This window comes from Tachyglossus aculeatus, chromosome X3 (assembly GCF_015852505.1).
Source record: "Tachyglossus aculeatus isolate mTacAcu1 chromosome X3, mTacAcu1.pri, whole genome shotgun sequence".
Classification (NCBI taxonomy): Eukaryota; Metazoa; Chordata; class Mammalia; order Monotremata; family Tachyglossidae; genus Tachyglossus; species Tachyglossus aculeatus.
This window is the reverse complement of record NC_052099.1, coordinates 26,545,296-26,566,721: the sequence shown is the minus strand read 5'-3', so window position 1 is coordinate 26,566,721 and position 21,426 is coordinate 26,545,296. Positions and strand designations below refer to the sequence as shown.

The following is a 21,426-nucleotide window of genomic DNA, read 5'->3' as shown; positions in this document are numbered from 1 at the left end:
AAATGACAAAGGTAGTGCGGGAGAGCAGTAGGAGAGCCCAAGTGGGGGGAGTAGATAAAAAAGGGAAAATTGGATGATGAAAAATAATGTAAAGGAAATTGCAGTTTGGGAGATAAAAGAGAAAAGCGGCGTTGAGAAGTCTTATTGGATGTGAGGAAAGAAATGAAGATGGGGTGAAAAGAGAAAGATCAGTGTGCTGTGGAGTTTTTTGGTGTTCTCTTTTATTAGCCGGATATACCGAACTAAAAAGTGGGAACGTTGAGTCAAGTTTGATCATTTTTATTGTAGGGCAAAAATTGAAGGTGCTCTTGAAAGGATTTTTGCCTATAGAAACGTACGTAGGGCCTGGTAAAACAGATGATCTGCTTTATGATACCGTCATCATCCCAGTTTAAACTGTGCTTAATGCAGTTGCCCTGCAAAGGCTGATGTTTTGCAGATCCGCTGGTCTCTTTTTCTTCTACCCTGCCCACAGTCCAAGAGACCTCCATTCTTCAGTAGTGCTGTACTGTACATTTTGTACATCGGGCTCCGTGAATGGATTTTTTTGTTTTGCGGCCAGTGGCTGCATTCTGAATAGAATGACCGCGAGCGTTTGCCAATTTTAAGGGACAGGTCCTTCAGGAAATGACATTGTTAAAATCGTTGGGGAAATTTTAAACTTTGGAATTATCCTTGACTCCTCTCTGTCATTCAAACCACATATTCGGTCCATCACTAAATTCTGTCGGTCCCACCTTCACAACATCGCTAAAATCCGCCCTTTCCTCTCCATCCGAACTGCTGCCGCGCTAGTACAATCACTCATTTCATCCCGCCTGGATTACCGCATCAGCCTCCTTGCTGACCTCCCAGCCTCCCGCCTCATCCCCATTCCAGTCCATACTTCACTCTCTTACCCAGGCCATTGTTCTACAGAAACGTTCGGGACAAGTCACTCCGCTCCTCAACAAACTCCAGATGCCAGCCACGGATAGGCAGAAGGGGGTGCAGCACGTTGCCAAGATCCTGCCGGAATGAAACTCTAAACCTTTTCTGTCCAAAGTGACCCCAGCCTTGTGGCGACGGTGTGCTGAAGCACCCCAGACCAGCAGGCGCCTACCAGAGTAGCCACCCGGGTAGCCACAGCAGCCTTTGCAGCCTTGACAGTTTCAGGATCCCTGTATGCGAGACTACTTTATATAATGCCATTTATTAAGCACTTACTATGTGCAAAGCACTGTTCTAAGCGCTGGGGGGGGTACAAGGTAATCAGGTTGTCCCACGTGGGGCTCACAGGATTCATCCCCATTTTAAAGATGAGGGAACTGAGGCCCGGAGAAGTGAAGTGACTTGCCCGAAGTCCCACAGCTGACAATTTGTGGAGCCGGGATCTGAACCTGTGACCTCTGACTCCAAAGCCCGGGCTCTTTCCATTGAGCCACGCTACTTCACCACTGATGGCCAAGGCCTGACAAGGACCTCATCAATCAGTCAGTCCGTTGTATTTATTGAGCGTTTACTGTACGAAGAATACCGTACTAAGTGCTTGGGAGAGGACCATATAACCATAAACAGATACCTTCCCTACTCACAACACTTGACTCCTGTTTCACCTCCCAACGGATGTCGGGGGTGGGGGGCGGCGGGGAGGGCATGCGCTGGACTTGGCTGGGTTGACGGGGAGGGAAATGAGAGGACTGGGAATTTGAAACGAGCAGGCCGTTTTTAAAGTATCTCTGTTTCCCGTTCATTCCAGGTCATTGGTTTTCCCTTTCCTGATTCGCGGAGGAAAGCCAACGCCAATCTACACGTTCGTCATGGCTTTTATATTCTGTAGCATTAACGGATACATACAAGGCCAATTTTTAACTAAATATGCAGTTTATTCCACTAGTTGGATAAGCAACCCCCGTTTCATCATTGGTGAGTGAGATCAATAAATCAATGGCAGTCGAATGATAGTATCGCATATTTGTTCAGACTCACAAATTAGGCACTTCGTTCCTCAGTTGAGGCCGCTTCAAAAGAGTCTGCAGCTAATAAGCACACCAGCCAGTAGTATCAGTTTTTCCTCTCAAGTTTCTTGACTTCAACTGAAAAGGGAAGTCAGATGAGATCTATTTTGTCCAGGATCGGTAAGCCTTGAATGAGTTTCCCAACCACAACAGCACAACTGCATGGTCGCCTCAGAGAGTTCATGAAGCATCTAAAGTCAACCAGCGAGAAGCTTCCGACTGATAGACTGTGACTCCCCAGTTCTCTCAAGGAGAAACAGCAAAGCCTAACAGAAAGAGCCTGGGATCCCGGCTCTACCACTTGTCTATTGTGTGACCTTGGCCATGTCATTTCACTTCTCTGGGCCTCAGTTAGTCTATAAGGTGGGGATTAAGACTGGTAGCCCCATGCGGGACACGGACTGTACCCAACCTGATTAGCCTGTGACTAGCCCAGTGCTTAGAACGGTGCCTGGCACGTGATAAGTGCTTACCAAATACCGTAAAAAAATACTCAAGTGGATTTGAAAATTGCAATTCATGTACTCACCCTTGGTGCCTACGTATAGAGCCAGGATGACCTGGAGAGTCACTCAGTCAATCAGTCGTATTTATCAAGCGTGTACTGGGTGCAGAACACTGTACTAAGCGCTTGGAAGAATACAGTAAAACAGAACTGGTAGATACCCTCCCAGCCCAGGACGAGTTTACAGTCAGGTTCTCTCACTGTTCTTTTAATACAATTCATATTTATTTTCACTGAATAATTGAAACAGTCTTGCCCTTCGTGATGAATTAAATCGGAGCACTCTTTGGAGAAATAACTCAGTTCCTTTTTTCCTTTCAACTCCTACTTTAGGATTATTATATCTCTAAGCTGATGCCCGCTTCTAGCTCCTCCTTCCTTTGCATTTTCGAGAAACCACCTGGGAAATTTCCCCTGATTAGGAGATAAAGTAGATGAATCCCGTCCTCCCCCCTCCCTTCCCCAGTGGCCCTGCCGCTTCATTGAACACTTCCTTTCAGGGACTGGTTATCCAGATTATCCTTTACCACGACACTTTGGTCTTCTGCAGGAATGCAGGGGACTGGTGTGGGAAACCGTAAATCCTCAAATGTGGCTGATTAATGGTATATCCCCTGAGGAGCCAAACGTACCTTAAAAATGTTGATAGCATCTTAATCTAAACTCTGGCCAGGAGAGTAGACAGAATGTATCCCTTGCTATATGTTAAAGTGAAAATGGACTCCTTTTGGTTAGACGGAGAAGCAGAGTGGCCTAGTGGAAAGATCAAGGGCTTGGGAGTCAGAGAACCTGGGTTCTAATCCCGACTCGGCCACCTACCTGCCGCGTGACCTTGGGCAAGTCATTGAACTTCCCTGTGCCTCATTTCCCTCTTCTGCAAAATGGAGTATCAATCCTGTTCTCCCTCCTACTGTGACCCCCATGTGGGATCTGATTATCTTGTATCTACCCCAGTGCTTATACAGTGCTTGGCTCAAAGTAAGCACCTAACAAATACCATCGTTATTATTTCTGCTTTTGTTATTGTTACCATTATCATCTTTGGCCGACCGAGCTGCTGCAGATTTAGGTCCGGAGGGAGATGAGGATCCTCTTATTTCCAGCCGGAGCCCACATTTGGAGACCTTAAGTCATTTTTTGTCATTTACTTAAGAGACAAGGAACTATACTTCCAGGCTCCCTCCCCACAGCACTTGTGTATATGTGTACATATCTAAAATTCTGTTCATTTAATTAATGCCCGTTTACTTGTTTTTGTGTGTATATGTAGATCTATAATTCTGTTTATTTATATTGTTGTCATTGATGCCTGTTTACTTGTTTTGATGTGTATATGTACATCTATAATTCTATTTATTTATATTTTTATTGATGACTGCTTACTTGTTCAAATGTCTGTTGTTCCCCTCATCCCCTCCCCGCCCCCCCCCCCCCCCGCCCATCCCCTTCTAGACTAGAAGCCCGCTGTGGGCGGGGATTGTCTCTATTGCTGAATTGCACTTTCCAAGCACTTGGCAAAATGCTCTGCACACGGTAAGCCCTCAATAAATACAATTGAAGCTCCTTGTGGGCAGGGACCACCTATATCAAATCTATTGTATTGTACTTTTCCAACCACTTAGTAAAGTGGTCTGCACACATTAATCACTTAATAAATTCCAGTGATTGATTGATTTCCTCAACCAACAATCTCCTCTCCTTCAATACCACCTTTATAATCGAAAGCCATCACTGAAAAAATTTGGTGAACTTTTTGTGCACCTCCTGTCTTTTGCTTTAAAGAATCCTGCACAGATCTGTCAAAAGTCCATACATCAGTAATAATTAATTCCTCGCCGAAGCATTTTGATGGACTGATCCTCCAATACCCGAAGATTTTTTTCGTCCCATCGAATGACATAACTTGTTCTTAATTTTAGTTTTGGTAAATGTTTAGCAATTGATTCCATTATAGGGAGATCAGAAAAGTCCTTGCCCAGCACCCTTGAAGACAAGGAAGCATCGGCATCCTTACCAACATCAACTCTTAAGTTCCTTTTTTGTACATTGGACTAATCCCAACCTTTCCAACTTATGTAAATCATATGAAAGAATAAAAGAAATGGTTCCAACTTGATTCTGTAGCCTTTAAGCACTTGATAGTCACTCCACCCTTAGCTTCACCGCACTTGGGTACATATCCCTGATTTATTTTACTCTCTGTCTCCCCCTCTAAACTGTAAGCAAGCTTCTTGTGGACAGTAAACGTGTCTATAACTTGGTTGTTTTGTGCTTTCCCAGGTGCTTAGTACAGTGCTCTGCACACAGGCGCTCAATAAATACCCTTGATGGATTGATTGTCCACAAGGAACTGAAATCTAAGGGAGGAGTGAATACACAGAGCGAAAGATAAGTTTATATAAACAAACACAGAAAGAACACAGTGTAAATACCAAAGAACAGAAAAACCAAACTACCCAAGCAGGTCAGTGCAGAAGGGCCCATTAGAGGCAAACGAGTCCCTCTCTGCTCAGCTGTTCAGGGAGTTCAGACTGTGCCGACCATTTTATACAGTTCAAAGTCTAGAACTTCTGCTCACTGCCCATGACTCTGGGGACAAGGTCCCCAGTTATTGGAAGCCTCACGTCCCTGCCAAACTGGGGGGACCCCTGGATGTTGGTGGGTGGGGTAGGAGAAGAAAGGGGCTCCAGTGGTGGAAAGGCTTGGGATACTTCCCAATTTAAATCCTTTACACATTTCTAATGTGGCTTTGGTAGGCTTGGGCCAGTCTCCTGCTCGAGAAGGGGAGGCAGGGAGGGGAAGAGAGGAGAGGAAGGCTCTGGATGTCTTATCCACCCAATCCTGGAAAGAGCTCCAGGTTAGTTTTCTGGCAGCTTTCCCTGCGGTTTGGCCTTCTGTACTTCGATCTGTACCCTTTGAATGCTCGCTATCCAACCCCATCCACAGCCCCAAAGAGCTTATGTACATATACCCTGCCATTTTCCCTGTCTGTAATTTATTTTAATGTCTGCCTCTCCCTCTAAACTGTAAGCCCCTTGAGAGCAGGGTTCATGTCTACCAACTCTATTGTGCTGCACTCAATAAATGCCACCCGAACCCTGCCCTTCCATGACTTTCCTATCACTGAAGGCAGCATTTCCATCCTCCCTTCTCACAAAGACACTGTCCTTGACTCATCGCTCTCATTCAACCCACACACTGACTGTCACAAAATCCTGTCGGTTCTGCCTTCACGACATGGCCTTTCTGATTCAGTTTTCTGTTCCAGTTTATCCGTGCATCACCGGACAGCACGTACTGCCGAAGTGGCAGAACTCATTGACTGTTTTGAATTCTGTGCTGCTGATGGGAACCTTTGGTCAGCTGGAGGATTTCCCAGGCATAGGCTGGGACATGACTTCCATTTCCAGCCTGATTCCTGATCATTTGAATGTTGCTTTGTGTTTGTGTCTTTAGAGTACAGTCATCAGCACTCTTGATTCATCATCTCAATACCTTTTGATGGTACTCTTAATCCATTGAGCTGCAAGAGTTTCCCAATGGATCAGAAACATGTTCTAGTGCCAGGTGGAACATGAAAACCTGATGAGTCAGATAGGATTACACCAACCCTAACCTGACTAACCATCCCTTATTGAACTAGCTTAAGAGTCTGAATGAATTTCTCGGGACAACTGAATTTGCTTAACAATTCCCAAAGGACCAGATCTCTCTATGGTATCTTACACCTTGGTAAAATCGACAAACATGCTAATGTTTTTTACAAAATCAGTAATATCCTCTGTTCTTTTCCCGAATCCGTTGTTCTGCGCAGACTGCGTCTACTGTGCTGTGATTTGGATGGAAACCTCACTATGACTTCCGTATTGCAGTGTTGACCGTATTCTTCAGTAGTTCATTCGGAAGGGCTCTGGCTAGATTCTCACCAGCAATGGGAAATGGGAAAATTTCCCTTTTTTTTTCCACAGGCAGGTGTCTTCCCTTTTTTCTTGAAGGTGGTTATTGTAGTGGCATCTTTGAGATCTTATGGTGGTCCCTCAGTGAGCTCTGTGTTGTGGGAAAGCTCATTTAGATGTCTGAGGGTGAGGCCCCCTTAAGATTTCAGCAGGATAGCCCATTAGACTTGGACCGAAGAAGTGGTCCTCAGAGGGCATACCTGAAAAGGCACTAGCCATATTTGCCCTTGATGGGGGTAGTTGAAGTTGTGGAAGTTGATAAGCTACCCAAGGGAGTGGGTTTAGAAAAGAAGGGGATCCAGACAGCCTTAAAGACATCCCTGGTTTGGGAGTGGGAATCCGAAAAAGAGTTGGTGAAAGAGACTGAGAAGGGTGAGTCGGAGGCAAAAGGAGAACCAGGAGAGAACCGTGTCAGGAAAATCAAATGTAATTAGGGTTCCCAGGAAAAGGAAATGGTCCACAGTGTCTAGGGCAGCTTAGACGTCCCAGAAGATTAGGAAGGATACAGTGCGTTAGATTTGAGAAGCAGCGTGGCTTCATGGACCTGCGTCAGAAGGACCTCTGCTCCTCCTCCCCTCCCCATCACCCCCTCTCCCTCCCTCGGCCCTACCACCTTCCCCTCCCCACAGCACTTGTGTATATTTGTACAGATTTATTACTCTATTTTATTGATAATGTATACATATCTATAATTCTATTTATTTTTATGGTATTTACACCTGTCTACTTGTTCTGTTTTGCCGTCTCCCCCCCCCTCCCTTCTAGACTGTGAGCCCGTTGTTGGGTAGGGCCTGTCTCTATATGTTGCCGAATTGTAATTTCCAAGCGTTTAGTGCAGTGCTCTGCACACAGTAAACGCTCAATAGATACGATTGAATGCATGAACAAATGAACTCAACTTGGTGGGACCTCTGCAGTTACTGTGACAGAGATATCATTCCATGTGTCTGCTTAGAAAATATGCCATTGCTTATTCCCTTTTAACCAAAAGAGTTTTTTGTTTGTGTTTCTTTACCTCTGTAGGTTTTCTTATGTGGCTGATTGGCATGTTAATTAACATCCACTCAGATCACATTCTGAGAAACCTGAGAAAACCAGGCGAAACGGAGTACAAGATACCAAGGGGTGAGTCAAATGCCGGAGAAGATTAGCTTTCAGTCTGGCACGGAGCATCGCTAAAATTTGGGTGAACTTCTTCAGAAACTATCACAGATTTTCAGGGTAACTTTCAACCATATCAGATCGACCTTGTTAACGTGGTCTAACAAGATTTATTATCTTTCTTCATTATTGGTACAATTGACTGGATTTCAGGGGACCAAGATTTCCCCTCTTTAGTTAGTTGATTTTTCCCAATAAAAAGATTCAATGAATCAGTCAATCAGTGATATTTATTGAGTGTTTAATGTGTGCAGAGCACTGTGCTGAGCACTTGGGAAAGCACAGTGGAATAGAGATGGTGACACAGTCATTGCCAACAAGGAGCTTACAGGCAACGGGGAGTCATTATAATAAATGACTGCCGGGGGAAACATAGAGTATAAGGATATGTGCTTAAGTTCTGTGGGGCTGGAGTGAATTTCAAAGAGTTTAAGAGGTTCACGGCCAAATGCACAGGTAACACTGAGGGGAGGGTGAGAGGCGAAATGAGGCCTTAGATGCCAAGGCCTCTTGGAGGAGATGTGATTTTAATAGGGCTTTGAAAATGGGGAGAATAGTGGTCTACCAGATATGAATGGAGAAGGAGGTCCAGGCCAGAGGGAGGACACGGCAAGGGGTCGGAGGTAAGATAGACAAGAGTGAGCTACAGAAAGTAGGTTGGCAGTAGAGGAGCGAGATGTGCAGATTGGGTGGTTCGGTTTGGTTTCGCTTCAGGCCTGCCTTCTTTTCATCATCATCATCGTCAATCGTATTTATTGAGCGCTTACTGTGTGCAGAGCACTGTACTAAGCGCTTGGGAAGTACAAATTGGCAACATATAGAGACAGTCCCTACCCAACAGTGGGCTCACAGTCTAAAAGTTTCTTTTGAAACCCACAGTTTGGTGGCAGCCAGAAAGACCAGCCAATTGCTGGGCTTCCATCAGGAAGTGGAAGGAAGACAACAAAGACACAATTTGGTCATTCTACAGATCTGTGGTAGCTCCACGCACGCAGTTCTTCCTGAAGTACAGAATAGAGCTAGCTGGAGAAGGCACAGAGAACGGCTACCAAGGTTATTGGAGGTGGACAAAACAACGTCCATAGGAGGATAAACTGAAAAGACTAGAGGTCTTCTGTTTCGGCATGACAGAGGCTAAAAGGGGGACACGATTGAAGTAATAACGCCACAAATGTTGGGGAAGAGCAAACCCAGAATTGGAGTTCACCAGCTCCCCGCAACAATATAACAAGGAAACACTCACAGAAGGTTTAAGGCAAATGAAAGAACCACTTTTTCACACCTTATGGAAGGTTATGCATGATGAAAATATCAAAAAGTCCTAGTAGTGCTTGGAGAAGTTTATCAACGAGAGGTCCGTTATAGGGTACTGAGGGGGACGGTAGGACTGTAGAGGGAAAATTAGGGATGGTAGGTCACTGACCTGCTGAGTGACCCCAACTAGTGCCACAGACCAGTGGCCCTTCTCTGTGCCTCAGTTTCTTCCTCTGTAAAATGTGGATAAGCTACCTGCTCTTCCTGTCTCAGATTTTGAGCCATATGAAACAGGAATCAGGTCTTGATTGGGTTATCCTTTTGATAACCCAGGGCTTAGCACAGTGCTTGACGCATCGTAATCACTTAATGCCTATCATAACTAACTCAAAACTCCTTATTCCAGAAGAAGCCGTTCCTATTCTGGGCTCCTTTAGGCTGCTTGGGAGTTATGTCTATCAGGTGTGAAATTTGCAACTGGGCAATCTGTAGCCTTAGATTTTCCTAATTCTGCCTAAAACAAGGAACAGGTAAAATATTTCCCCATGGGCTGCCAATTGATTCCCTCTCATTCCCAATATGACTAATAATAATAATAATAACAACGGTATTTGTTAAGCGCTTTCTATGTGTCAAGCGCTGGGGTAGATACAAGCTAATCCCTGTAGATTTAAGCAGTCCAGTTTTAGTTTTAAGTAGTAATTGGTTCAGTGCAGCTAAAGGGTTCAAGTTCTGATCGCGGAAAGATATTTTCATTCAGGATTCTAGGCAGATTTTTCTTAGCATGTCAATTCCATGCTTATTTACTGGCCAATTTACTCGGGCCTCACCTGATGTTAGATAGATATCTATCTTTATTTATATATCTATATTTTATAGCTGTAGCTATGGATATCTATATTTATAGACATACAGCAATATATAGTGAGAGATAGATAACAACCTCAAAGGGCGGTGACTAGAATTTATAGGGACCTACTTTTGAAATGACTACCTCCCCACTTTGCTAAGCGCACATGCCAGCCTGGACCTGCCAAAAGGAGACGCTTAGCCCTAGGAGGAAACACTCTTTCCTGCCCAGGGAAGATGTCTGCTCGGGTGCCCATGTTATTTCCCTGCCGGGAACTGCCTCAAAATAATAATGATGGGATTCGTTAAGCACTTACTATGTGCCAGACCACTAACCGACAGTGTGCTGGAAGTAGGGGCCCCTGTGGATCCCCCCCCACTATGGCCAGGGTGACCATTGCGATGGGGGGACTAAGCAGTGAGAATAAGGCAAACTTGGGGGACAGAGGGAAATAATAATAATCATTATGGTATTTGTTAAGCGCTTCCTATGTACCAGGCACTGTACTAAGTGCTGGGGTGGATACAAGCAAATCAGGTTGGACACAGTCCCTGCCCCGTGTGGGGCTCACAGTCTCAATCCCCATTTTACAGATAAGGTAGCTGAGGCCCAGAGAAGTAAAAAGACTTTCCCGAGGTCACACAGCAGACAAGTGGTGGAGCCGGAATTAGAACCCATGACTCCGAGGCATGGGCTCTATCATCTGTGCCATGCTGCACTGTGGAGAGAAATGGGGCAGAGCTTCTACTACCTCTGTCTTACCCTTAAAGCTCTACGTTGTCACAGACCAAGCCAGCCAAGAGAACATATGGCAGCTCACCGAGGTGGTAGAAATGGGGAAGCTGAAGTGAAGACCGAGCCTCAGTCGTGAAACATTCTGAGAAGCAAAGATTGACCTAATCAATTGCTAATTCTCCGAAGTGGGTTAATCTTCAGGGCCGTAACTGCAACCCATCTGCTCAGCAGCAGATGCCATTTTATTTTTGCACAATGAGGGTTTCCATTTAAGTGGCTTTTTATGGTTTGTCTGTGTCTGTGTGTGTGTGTGTGTGTTTTCAATTGTCCTAGGAGGCCTGTTTGAATATGTCAGCGGAGCCAATTTCTTTGGAGAGATAGTAGAATGGTGTGGTTATGCACTTGCCAGCTGGTCTATTGAAAGCGCTGCTTTTGCCTTTTTCTCCGCTTGTTTTCTCACCAGAAGAGCCCAACATCATCATCGGTAGGTCTTCTACGCTTTCAGCGGGCTTTTCTAGGTTTTGTTTTTATACCTACAGGGGATTAAAAAGAAGACAATTGTGCTGTGAACCTGCAAAAGATATTTTACCATGTAATGTTATTGATCGTCTTAGTCCCTTTGAAATTTGCTCATTTTACCGTTAGCCAATCAACGCGAAGGGCCACTGAATTTTTTTATTTCAGAGGTATAGTGTAAGTTTGGAATAATAAAAACGATGGCATTTGTTAAGCGCTTACTATGTGCAAAGCACTGTCCTAAGCGCTGGGGAGGATACAAGGTGATCAGGTTGTTCTGTGTGGGGCTCACAATCTTCATCCCCATTTTACAGATGAGGTCACAGGCACAGAGAGGTGAAGTGACTTGCCCAAAGTCACACAGCTGACAATTGGCGAAGCAGGGATTGGAACCCATGACCTCTGACTCCCAAGCTCGTGCACTGAGCCACGTGGACTGTGAGCTTTTCTATCACCTAAATCGTAAATGAGGTAGAAAGTAAGGGAGTCTAGTAGAGGAGTAAACGGTTACAGAAAAGGACATAGTTGCAAGAAAGGAGGAACTTTCGGCTAAATAGGCAGCAGTGGCTTCAGAATTTGGTTTGTCCTTTGTCCATCTTTTGTCTTTTGTCTGTGAGTTGAGGTTGATTTCTGGACTCGCAGACCCTTACTTCTCTTCATTTCTCTGTCTCAAGTTCCCTCTCTCTCCTCCATTTCCCAGTCCCTGCTAATCCATGACAGAAGGTAAATTCAGGATCTGAATTGGGGTTATATTTTCTTTAGCCGTTGTTTACTTGAAAGAGAAAACTCCAGGACACATGTAAAACTTTAGAGATATTTTAACAAGGCAAATAGCAGATCTCTGTGAGGAAGGATTTTGTGGAGTAATGGCATCTTAACATAAGTATTTAGACAGTGGTTTTCCAAAGAGCTGTTTAAAATCCTCATCTTGTTCAACAGAAAGATGATAATCTAAACGAATTAAGCCTGGGGGCTTGTGTAAAACCAAACCTTTGGCTGTTCAGCTCTATTCAGATAGTCCTGCCCTCACATGTACTGGAAAATCTGATTTTTAAAAAATCAATCCAGCTAGCCAGGGCTCAGATTTCCAACTCAGATATCTGTCATTGCATTTGCATTGCTTTTTACCTGCAGGGAGAGCAGGATGCATATTGTTGGATTTTTTTTTTTCCCTAGGAGAATTCACAGCAAATAAGTATGGGATTGACATGCATAGAAAAATCTGGCTAGAGTCAGTCCTGAATGAAAACAGCTTTAGACCATCAGAAAAACTCCACTGTAACTTTCCTTTCTATCCCAGATAACAGCTTGGAGAGGGAGTGAGAAACGACCTATCTGAAGCCGTGGCTCCGGCCAGGTCTCTCAGGACAGGAATCAGGCCTGCTCTTCCAAGCCGTGCTCACTCCAAAAAGTCACAGTTGCTCTTGCCCAGTTCCCGCCAGAGCTACGCTCCACCCCCAGGGAGGGTGAACTTATCACCTTGGTGGCCAAAAAACCCAACCTCCCAGCAGAGTCCAGACCACTGGAAGCATTCATTCATTCAATTGCATTTATTGATCGCTTACTGTGTGTAGAGTATGGGGGCGGGGGGAATGGCGGGGTGGAGCTGGCCTGAACTTTCATTCATCCATTCGGTATATTTATTGAGTGCTTACTGTGTACAGAGCACTGTGCTAGGTGCTTGGGAGGGTACAAAGTAACATTAAAAAGACACATTCCCTGTCCATTCAGGTGGCTTAGACCAGCTCTCGTACATAGAAAGAGAAAGGGGGTTGAACGGCCTTTGCTATCTTTCACATAAGGACAGTCTCCAGCTGCTTACCATTTAGTTCAGTGGAGCACCGATTTTATAACAGTTCATGCATTCATTCATTCATTCAGTCATATTTAGTGAGCGCCTACTGTGTGCAGAGCACTGGACTGAGTGCTTGGAAAGTACAGTTCAGCAATAAAAAGAGACGATCCCTGACCACGCCGGGTTTACAGTCTAGAAGGGGGGAGACAGACATCAAAGCAAGTAAACGGGCATCAATATAAATCAATAGAATAATAGATATATACACACCAAAACAAGTAGACGGGCATTAATTATGCATAAATAGAATTATAGATATGTACATATATACACAAGTGCTGTGGGGTCAGGAGAGGGGGTTGTAATGATTCGAAGGGGTTGTTTCCATTGCTTAGCTTACTATAATGGAGTAACTTCCCCATTGGGAGGTTTTGACTAAGAAGGATTCAGGACAAAAATCCTTAACATTATAAAAAGCCCCCTGGGAGTATTCCTTCTGCTGTGCTCTGCTTTGGCCAGGTTCTTATTAGAGCATTTTGTCTAATCAGTTAATCAATCAACTGTATTTACTGAGTGCTTACTGTATGCAGAGCACTGTACTAAGTGCTTGGGAGAGTGCAATATACCAATATAAACAGACCTGGCAGACACATTCCCTTCCCACAACAAGCTTCCAGTCTAGAGGAGGAAACAGGCGTTAATATGCATAAGTAAATTACGGATAGGTACATAAATGCTTTGGGGGTGAGTAAAGGGAGCAAATCCAAGTGAAGGGCAACACTAAAGCGAGTAGCAGAAGAGGAAATGGGGGCTTAGTGGAAGGTTTCTTGAAAGAGATGTGTCTTCAATAAGGCTTTGAAGGTGGGGAGATTAATTGTCTGTCGGATATCAATCAACCAGTGGTACACTATTGGCTTCAAAGCTGTCCATCCCCTTGCCCCCTCCTACCTCACCTCCCTTCTCTCCTTCTCCAGCCCAGCCCGCACTCTCCGCTCCTCTGCCGCTAATCTCCTCACTGGGCCTCGTTCTCGCCCATCCCGCCGTCAACCCCCGGCCCACGTCCTCCCCCTGGCCCGGAATGCCCTCCCTCCTCACATCCACCAAGCTAGCTCTCTTCCCCGCTTCAAAACCCTACTGAGAGCTCACCTCCTCCAGGAGGCCTTCCCAGACTGAGCCCCCCTTTTCCTCTGCTCCTCCTCCCCTCCCCATCGCCTCGACTCCCTCCCTCTCCTCTACCCCCTTCCCCGCCCCACAACACTTGTGTATATTTGTACATGTTTATTATTCTATTTATTTTATTAATGATGTGTATAGATCTATAATTCTATTTATCCATTTTGATGCTATTGATGCCTATCGACTTGCTTTTTTGCCTGTCTCCCCCTTCTAAACTGTGAGCCCGTTGTTGGGTAGGGATTGCCTCTAATCGGTTGCCAAAATGGACTTTCCAAGCACTTAGTACAGTGCTCTGCACACAGTAAGCGTTCAATAAATACGATTGAATGAATGAATGAACTTATTCTGCAGAGTTGTGCTATCTGTGCATATTCCTCTTTGGTGATGAGATCTAATTGCTACTTTTTAACTTTCCCATTTGACTTTAAAGTTATTAGAGTTTTAGCTTTAATCCACTCAATATCAAGCTACTCTTTTTGCCCTCCTTGAGCTCCAGCGTAGTTTATTCATAAGGTTGCAGAGCTGTCATTTTGAAGAATAGCCAATTTTCTTAGGTTGTTTGGCCACAGCAATTTTTTTCTCCTGGAAATAAAAATTTTCTTTCCTTTAGTTTATTTCGTTTCTCCTTCTGGGTTCCCTTCTACCTTCCCTTACGTGTTTGTGATTGCTCCTACTAAGATTCCCATCAACCTAATAACGATCGTAAAAACTGAGACTATATTTGTTAAGTTCATTCATTCACTCAGTTGTATTTAATGAGTGCTTACTGTGTGCAGAGCACTGTACTACACACTTGGAAAGTACAATTCGGCAATAGATAGAGACAGTCCGTACCCAACAACGGACTCACAGTCTAGAAGCGGGAGACAGACAACAAAACAAAACGAGTAGACAGGTGACAAAAAACGTAGATAGGTGAGTGCTTACTATGTGCCAAACACTGTGATAAGCACTGGAGTAGATGTAAGATACTGCCCCTACCCCGTGTAGGGTTCAGAGTCTGAGGGAGATCAGGTATTTTAATCCCATTTTGCAGATGAAGAAACTGACTTTTAAAGAGGTTGAGTGACTTGCCCAAGGTCACACAGCCAGAAAATGACAGAATTAGGTCTGAAACCCAGGTCTGTTGACTCCCAGCCCCATGTTCTTTCCTTTCTTTATAAGAATCAACTCGATAAATAGCGGATTCATTTATTTTCAGATGAGGAAATTGTTGCCAAATGAGTCTAAAAACCGTATCTGATCATCTGGGTAGTTAAAGGTCCTAATCACCAACAGATCCTGACCCAAGCAGGTTGATTGTAGAAGACCCTATCTGCCATCAATCAACTAGGGGCCCTGGTTTGGAAGTTTCTGTTAGATTCTTTCCATGATGTTACCTTTATTCTTTTCACTTTTCACCTAGATACTCTGTACGTGCTTACTCCATCTTTGAGCAGGTACAAAATCATTGCTTAACAAGGCAATACCACCTCTCTCTTGACCTCTTTAGCTCTCTGAAACAACCAATCTGCCAGTCTAACAGTGTGGTCATGAATACCCTACCTCCACAAACCAAATATTCCCATTGCACCATAATCGCAGTCCTGGACTAAAACCCCCAGTGCAGATTTCACTTGATCTTTTAAATTTTGATTGATTGATTTTCACTCATTCATTCAATCGTATTTATTGAGCACTTACTGTGTGCAGAGTACTGTACTAATCAATCAATCAATTGTATTTATTGAGCGCTTACTGTGTGCAGAGTACTGTACTAAGCGCTTGGGAAGTACAATTTGGCAACGTAGAGAGACGGTCCCTACCCAACAATGGGCTCACAGTCTAGAAGGGGGAGACAGACAACAGAACAAAACAAGTAGAGAGATGTCAATACCATCAGACTAAATAGAATTATAGCTATATGCACATCATTAATAAAATAGAGTAATAATAATAAGAATGGCATTTATTAAGTGCTTACTATGTGCAAAGCACTGTTCTAAGCACTGGGGAGGTTACAAGGTGATCAGGTTTTCCCACGGGAGGCTCACAGTCTTAATCCCCATTTTCCAGATGAGGTAACTGAGGCACAGAGAAGTGAAGTGACTTGCCCGAAGTCACACAACTGACAATTGGCGGAGCAGGGATTTGAACCCATGACCGCTGACTCCAAAGCCCGGGCTCTTTCCACTGAGCCACACTGCTTCTCTATATGGACAAATATACACAAGATTTTGTCTTTGGTCGATTGGTCTCCTCCCAACCTGGATAATAGCCTACCTCACTGGAGCCAGTCAGCTTCCGGGGAGACTTTCCTGTCGCTTCCTGAGAGGGATCCTGTGCCACCTCAGGCCTCTTCCCTGAAGATCCCTTTATTGAAAAGGACCCTGAGGGACTCTGGACCACCGTAGCCTGCAGCTCGTTTTCCCTCCCCACCCACCACAGAAACAACCAGTGTGGTGGCCTCCACCGTTGGAGGACCTGGGCTCCCAGACTTGCTCAACCCAGGCCTCCGGCAAGATCTGAGAGCTTCCAAGCAGGGCCAAAAAGACCCCAAATGATGTCCCTCCCTGTCCTCATTTCCCCCCACAAAGTCCCCACCCGCTTTTCGGGCTCTGGCTCAGAAATGAAAAGCTGGCTCCTGTGCCACCCACCCTGATCGCATGTATTTAAGAACCATTTGGAGAGGGAGGACTTGCAAAATGGGTTTCAGAAAGAAGAGTTGTCTGGGGCGGGGTTGCCCTATATTGGAAGTTGACAATTGGTTTAACGCAGCAGTACTAATTTTCATTGTTTGTTTTTTTTAGGTGGTATCTTGAGAAATTTGAAGACTACCCAACTTTCAGGAAAGCTTTAATTCCATTTGTGTTTTAATCATGATAAGGGTGAAATTTTGGTATATCCTAAGCTTACAAGTTTGACATTTGCTTTGGAATCTCTCTGGGGAAGCACACTTCTGGACCACAACCACCTACAATAATCTGCAGGTGTTTTCCCAGAGTAACAAAAACCTTTTCTGGGTAATAACAATAGAGTTTTTAGAGTTTTTAGACTGTGAGCCCACTGTTGGGTAGGGACTGTCTCTATATGTTGCCAATTTGTACTTCCCAAGCGCTTAGTACAGTGCTCTGCACATAGTAAGCGCTCAATAAATACGATTGATGATGATGATGATAGAGTATCAGGCTGGAAGACAGCATGGCCCTGGACCTGCTAGTAAAGCTCAAACTTCCAGTTCTCCTCCAGACTGTAGACTCATGGGCAGGGAATTCGTCCACCAGCTCAGTAATAATGTTATAATGTACTCTACCAAGTGCTTAGTACAGTCCTCTGAACACATTAAGTGCTCAATGAATTCAATTGATTGATTGATCGATCAACCTGGCCATTGACTTTGCAGGGTGATCTTGTTTTTTTGTTTTTCAGTGGTATTTGTTAAGCACTTACTATGTGCCGGACACTGTACTAAGTGCTGGGGGTAGATAGAATATAAACTAATCAGGTTGGACATAATAGTAATAATAATAATAATGATGATGGTATTTGTTAAGCGCTTACTATGTGCAAAGCACTGCTCTAAGCGTTGGGGGGGTACAGGGTGATCAGATCGTCCCACATGGGGCTCACAATCTTAATCCCCATTTTACAGATGAAGTAACTGAGGCCCGGAGAAGTGAAGTGACTTGCCCAAAGTCACACAGCTGACAGGTGGCGGGGTGGGATTCGAATCCATGACCTCCGGCCCCCAAGCCCGACCAGGCTCTTTCCACTGAGCCACGCTGCTTCTCTAATCCGGGTCCCAGTCTTAATCCCCATTTTACAGGTGAGGTAACTGAAGCAAAGAGAGGTTCAGTGACTTGCTCAAGGTCACACAGCAGATCAGCGGTGGAGCCGGGATTGGAACCAAGTCCTTCTGCTTCCCAGGCCCTTGCTCCATCCACTAGGTCACGCTGCTTCTCTGACCTTGACAGCCACTTCACTTTTCAGTGTCTAAATGGCTGCGTCTGTGGAGATAAATGGGAGTGATTCATTTGTTATCTACCTCTTATTGTGACTGCGGGAATATCTGATTTAATGGCAAGGTTTATATTACTCCTGTATTCTGGGCGCTAGTTCTCTTGACCTCTGTCCCTGCTGCTGCCCTTTCCGCATTTGGAATTCCCAGTCCTGCCCCCAAATACAAAACCCAATGAAAATGGAAGGGGAAAAAATACCTTTGATCCCTCCTGAAATGGTGTCACTCGCCAAAAACTCTCAAAGAAACAACCGAATGTACCATTATTACTATTATTGATATTATTATTATTAATATCAAGTGCTTAGTACAATGCTCTGCACACAGTAAGCGCTCAATAAATACGATTGAATGAGTAGCTATATTAATATCAATATATTATTAATATATCCATATCATCACTATATTAATACTAATACTACTATTAATAATAATGATAGTATTTGTTAAGCGCTTACTATGTGTCAAGCACTGTTCTAAGCACTGGTTGATTGTGGCTCTTAAGTGCTCACTGTGTGCCATGCAGTGTACTAAGCACTAGCGTAGGTACAAAGATAATCAGGTTGGACGCAGTCCCTGTCCCACAAGGGGCTTCCAGTCTAAGTAGGAGGGAGCAATCCCCATTTTAGGGATGAGGAAGCTGAGGCACAGAGAAGCCAAATGACTTGCCCAAGGTCGCACAGCAGGCCAGTGGGATTAGAACCCAGGTCTTTCGACTCCCGGGCCCGAGCGTTTTCCACTAGGCCCCACTGCTTCCCACTGCCATTATTTCAGATTGGTGATTTTTAGCAGAGTGTGAAAGGGCACTAAATAAGCAAGTCCTCGCTGTACAGGGCTGGACTGGCTCATTAAACCGAAAGGTTGGTGGCGGGGTCCTTCAGGTCCTGTTTCTTTCAGGGAGCATCCCCTGTCTTCCCTACCAGCTCTGGCCTCCCGGGACGCGGTGCTTCACTACTTTTTAAAGGTTTGCTATTTATCACTTCCACGAGGCTCTTAATCCTTCCTGACATTAAGGTTGGCTGGTACCACCTTGTTAAAACAGAGTTGAGGCCACTTGGTCACTGTCTGCGTTATACCTTTCAAACACGCACCAGTAAAGCAGACCCCTGGAACTTATAGAAACAAACATTTTACCCAAATCTGGATATTTTTTTTTCTTTACTGATTTTTACTCAGGACATGTCAGAATTATTTTGAGGTCAGCATTTAGTCATGAAATGTATTCGGATGTTTTTCCCAGAGAACATCAGACCAGACTTTCTGCTGTAGGCCAAAGGCTAGTAGTAATAATAGTAGTAATGATAATAATTGTGGTATTGGTACTGTACTAAGCGCTGGGACAGATACAAGATAATCAGGTTGGACACAGTCCCTGTCCCACACAGGGCTCACGGTCTCCATCCCCATTTTACAGATGAGGTAACTGAGGCACAGAGAAGTGAAGTGACTTACCCAAAGCCACATAGCAGACACGTGGCGGAACCGGGATTAGAACCCGGGTCCTTCTGACTGCCAGTCCCGTGCTCTCTCAACTAGGCCATGCTGTTTCTCTAACCCTAAATAGTACTAATCTAAATAGTAATTGTACCCTAAAGTCACGTTGGGCCATTTTTCCAAGGAACTCAGGGTGTTCAAAAGCCCAAAGATGCCTTCTTCTTTGGCTTTTTATCTGTTCCTTAAGTGCTGCACCTTGTTCTTAAGCATACTTGGCTGGGGCACCAGAGCTCAGTATGTTTCAGCAACCTATCCTGAAATGCTTCTTCTCCAGTTTGGGGCCAATAACGTGGTGCTCTTGTTATCAAGACCCCAAATTATCCTACTGTGAAATTAATTTCTACCAGTTATTTCTTATTTCTGGCAGCTTGCTGGAAATGAGTAAACAAAAATATGGGAGACGGGAACATACTATTGGGCTTTGATGCAATGTTTCTACTTCTGTCTTCTATGGAAGAGGAGGTAATTACATGGGAGTAGCCTATAGCCTCTCCCCCATTTTCTGCCCATCACTGCCCTCAGATTGGTCTTTGGGGAATAATAGTTAAAAAGTATTAGTTATGTGTTGATGAACTGGGATAATCGTAGAGATCGAATCAACTCTCAAATGTTGGTATGATTCTAAAGCTCCTTCAGGACAGGGATCATTCCTTCTACTTCTTTTATATGCTACCAAGTACTTAGATGAGTGATCAGCACATAGGTGTTCAATAAAAGACTAATCTTGTAATTGATGTTGTGGTCCTCTTTTTCGATTTCTTCTTCTTATTATTATTATTAAAGTGCCATTACAGTTATTCTTCACTGGGAGTCGGGCAGCAACTCCCTGAACAAGCCTTAAAGCTTAGCCTCCCACCCGTTAGAAAGCCTGTCTTCTTTCTCCAGGCCTGGAGGCAACAACCTTTTGTTCCAAGGAGTCCAACAAAATAAACCTTTGAGCAGCTGGTGTATGGAGCCAACCATATAATTTCAACACACAGTAACCCAGCATGCTTCGCTGAGAATAGACTTTGTTCTCCCATGCAATACCTGCGGCATTTGGGCTAGTTTAACAATGCATCCTTCCTGGGGGACTAAGGACTCCCCATGATAGATGATATTATTACACCATGTTTGACACAAACAGCCCGAATCTGAGCACTCTGTAGGCCAGCCTTTAGTCAAGAATCAAGTTAATCAGACTCAGGTACTGAGATACTCCCCGAATTCACCATATTAAATACCATCTAATAAAGGCTTTTCTGTTTGAACTGGTGAGAAACCCTCAGCCGTATATTCACGTTAAAGTCAAGCAGATTAAACACACAAGATATTCAGTGTAGGAAATTGGAAAGTGAGAGTTTGGAAAAATCAATTCTTTCCAAACGGAGCACAGAATTTTTCATTTATAATTGTCACTTGTCAGAACTCACCTCCCATTTCCTCAGAGGCCGATTCCTGTTTTTAATCGCATCCCAGTAAATCTCTGGAGACTGGGCTCTGTTTGTTTGTGATTGTTTCTCCAGCCTGGCGTGGGTTTGGCTCTGCCACCCTCTGCTAGTGCCTTTGTAGATGGAAGCTATTTTTCTTTTAACAGAGGAGACCGTACCAGTCACACCCCTCTGTGCCAGCAGAGGAAGATTGTAGTGGGCCGTACCACGTCTGGTGATTTGTCAGCCTCTGCCGACCGGGATTTTTTGACAACTGCTACCATGATGTGATGTGAGACAATCTGGGCCTCACCTTACCTAACACACTCTTCTGATTACGGACCGCTCCCCACGCCCCGACTTCCTACCCTGCACGCTAGCCTGACAAGTTTGGACCTTAACCACTGTTCTTTTGCTTATTTCCAGTACTTTACGACTCATCCCCTCTCCATCCCCCTCATCTTACCTCCTTCCCTTCCCCACAGCACCTGTATATATGTTTGTACATATTTATTACTCTATTTTACTTGTACATATCTATTCTTTTTATTTTATTTTGTTAGTATGTTTGGTTTTGTTCT

The 21,426-nt window shown here is 44.5% G+C and overlaps 1 protein-coding gene across 1 annotated transcript in view; it reads left to right on the top strand.

Annotated features, from left to right (window-relative positions):
* SRD5A1 (steroid 5 alpha-reductase 1) overlaps nt 1–17,033 on the top strand; it is a 30,666-nt gene extending 13,633 nt beyond the window's left edge. Inside the window, exons 2-5 of the mRNA XM_038770285.1 lie at nt 1,739–1,905; nt 7,482–7,583; nt 10,792–10,942; nt 16,735–17,033. Coding sequence (XP_038626213.1) covers nt 1,739–1,905; nt 7,482–7,583; nt 10,792–10,942; nt 16,735–16,801 — 487 coding nt within the window. The 3' untranslated portion in view covers nt 16,802–17,033. The remainder of the gene's footprint in view (nt 1–1,738; nt 1,906–7,481; nt 7,584–10,791; nt 10,943–16,734) is intronic.
* Nucleotides 17,034–21,426: the final 4,393 nt, after the last annotated feature.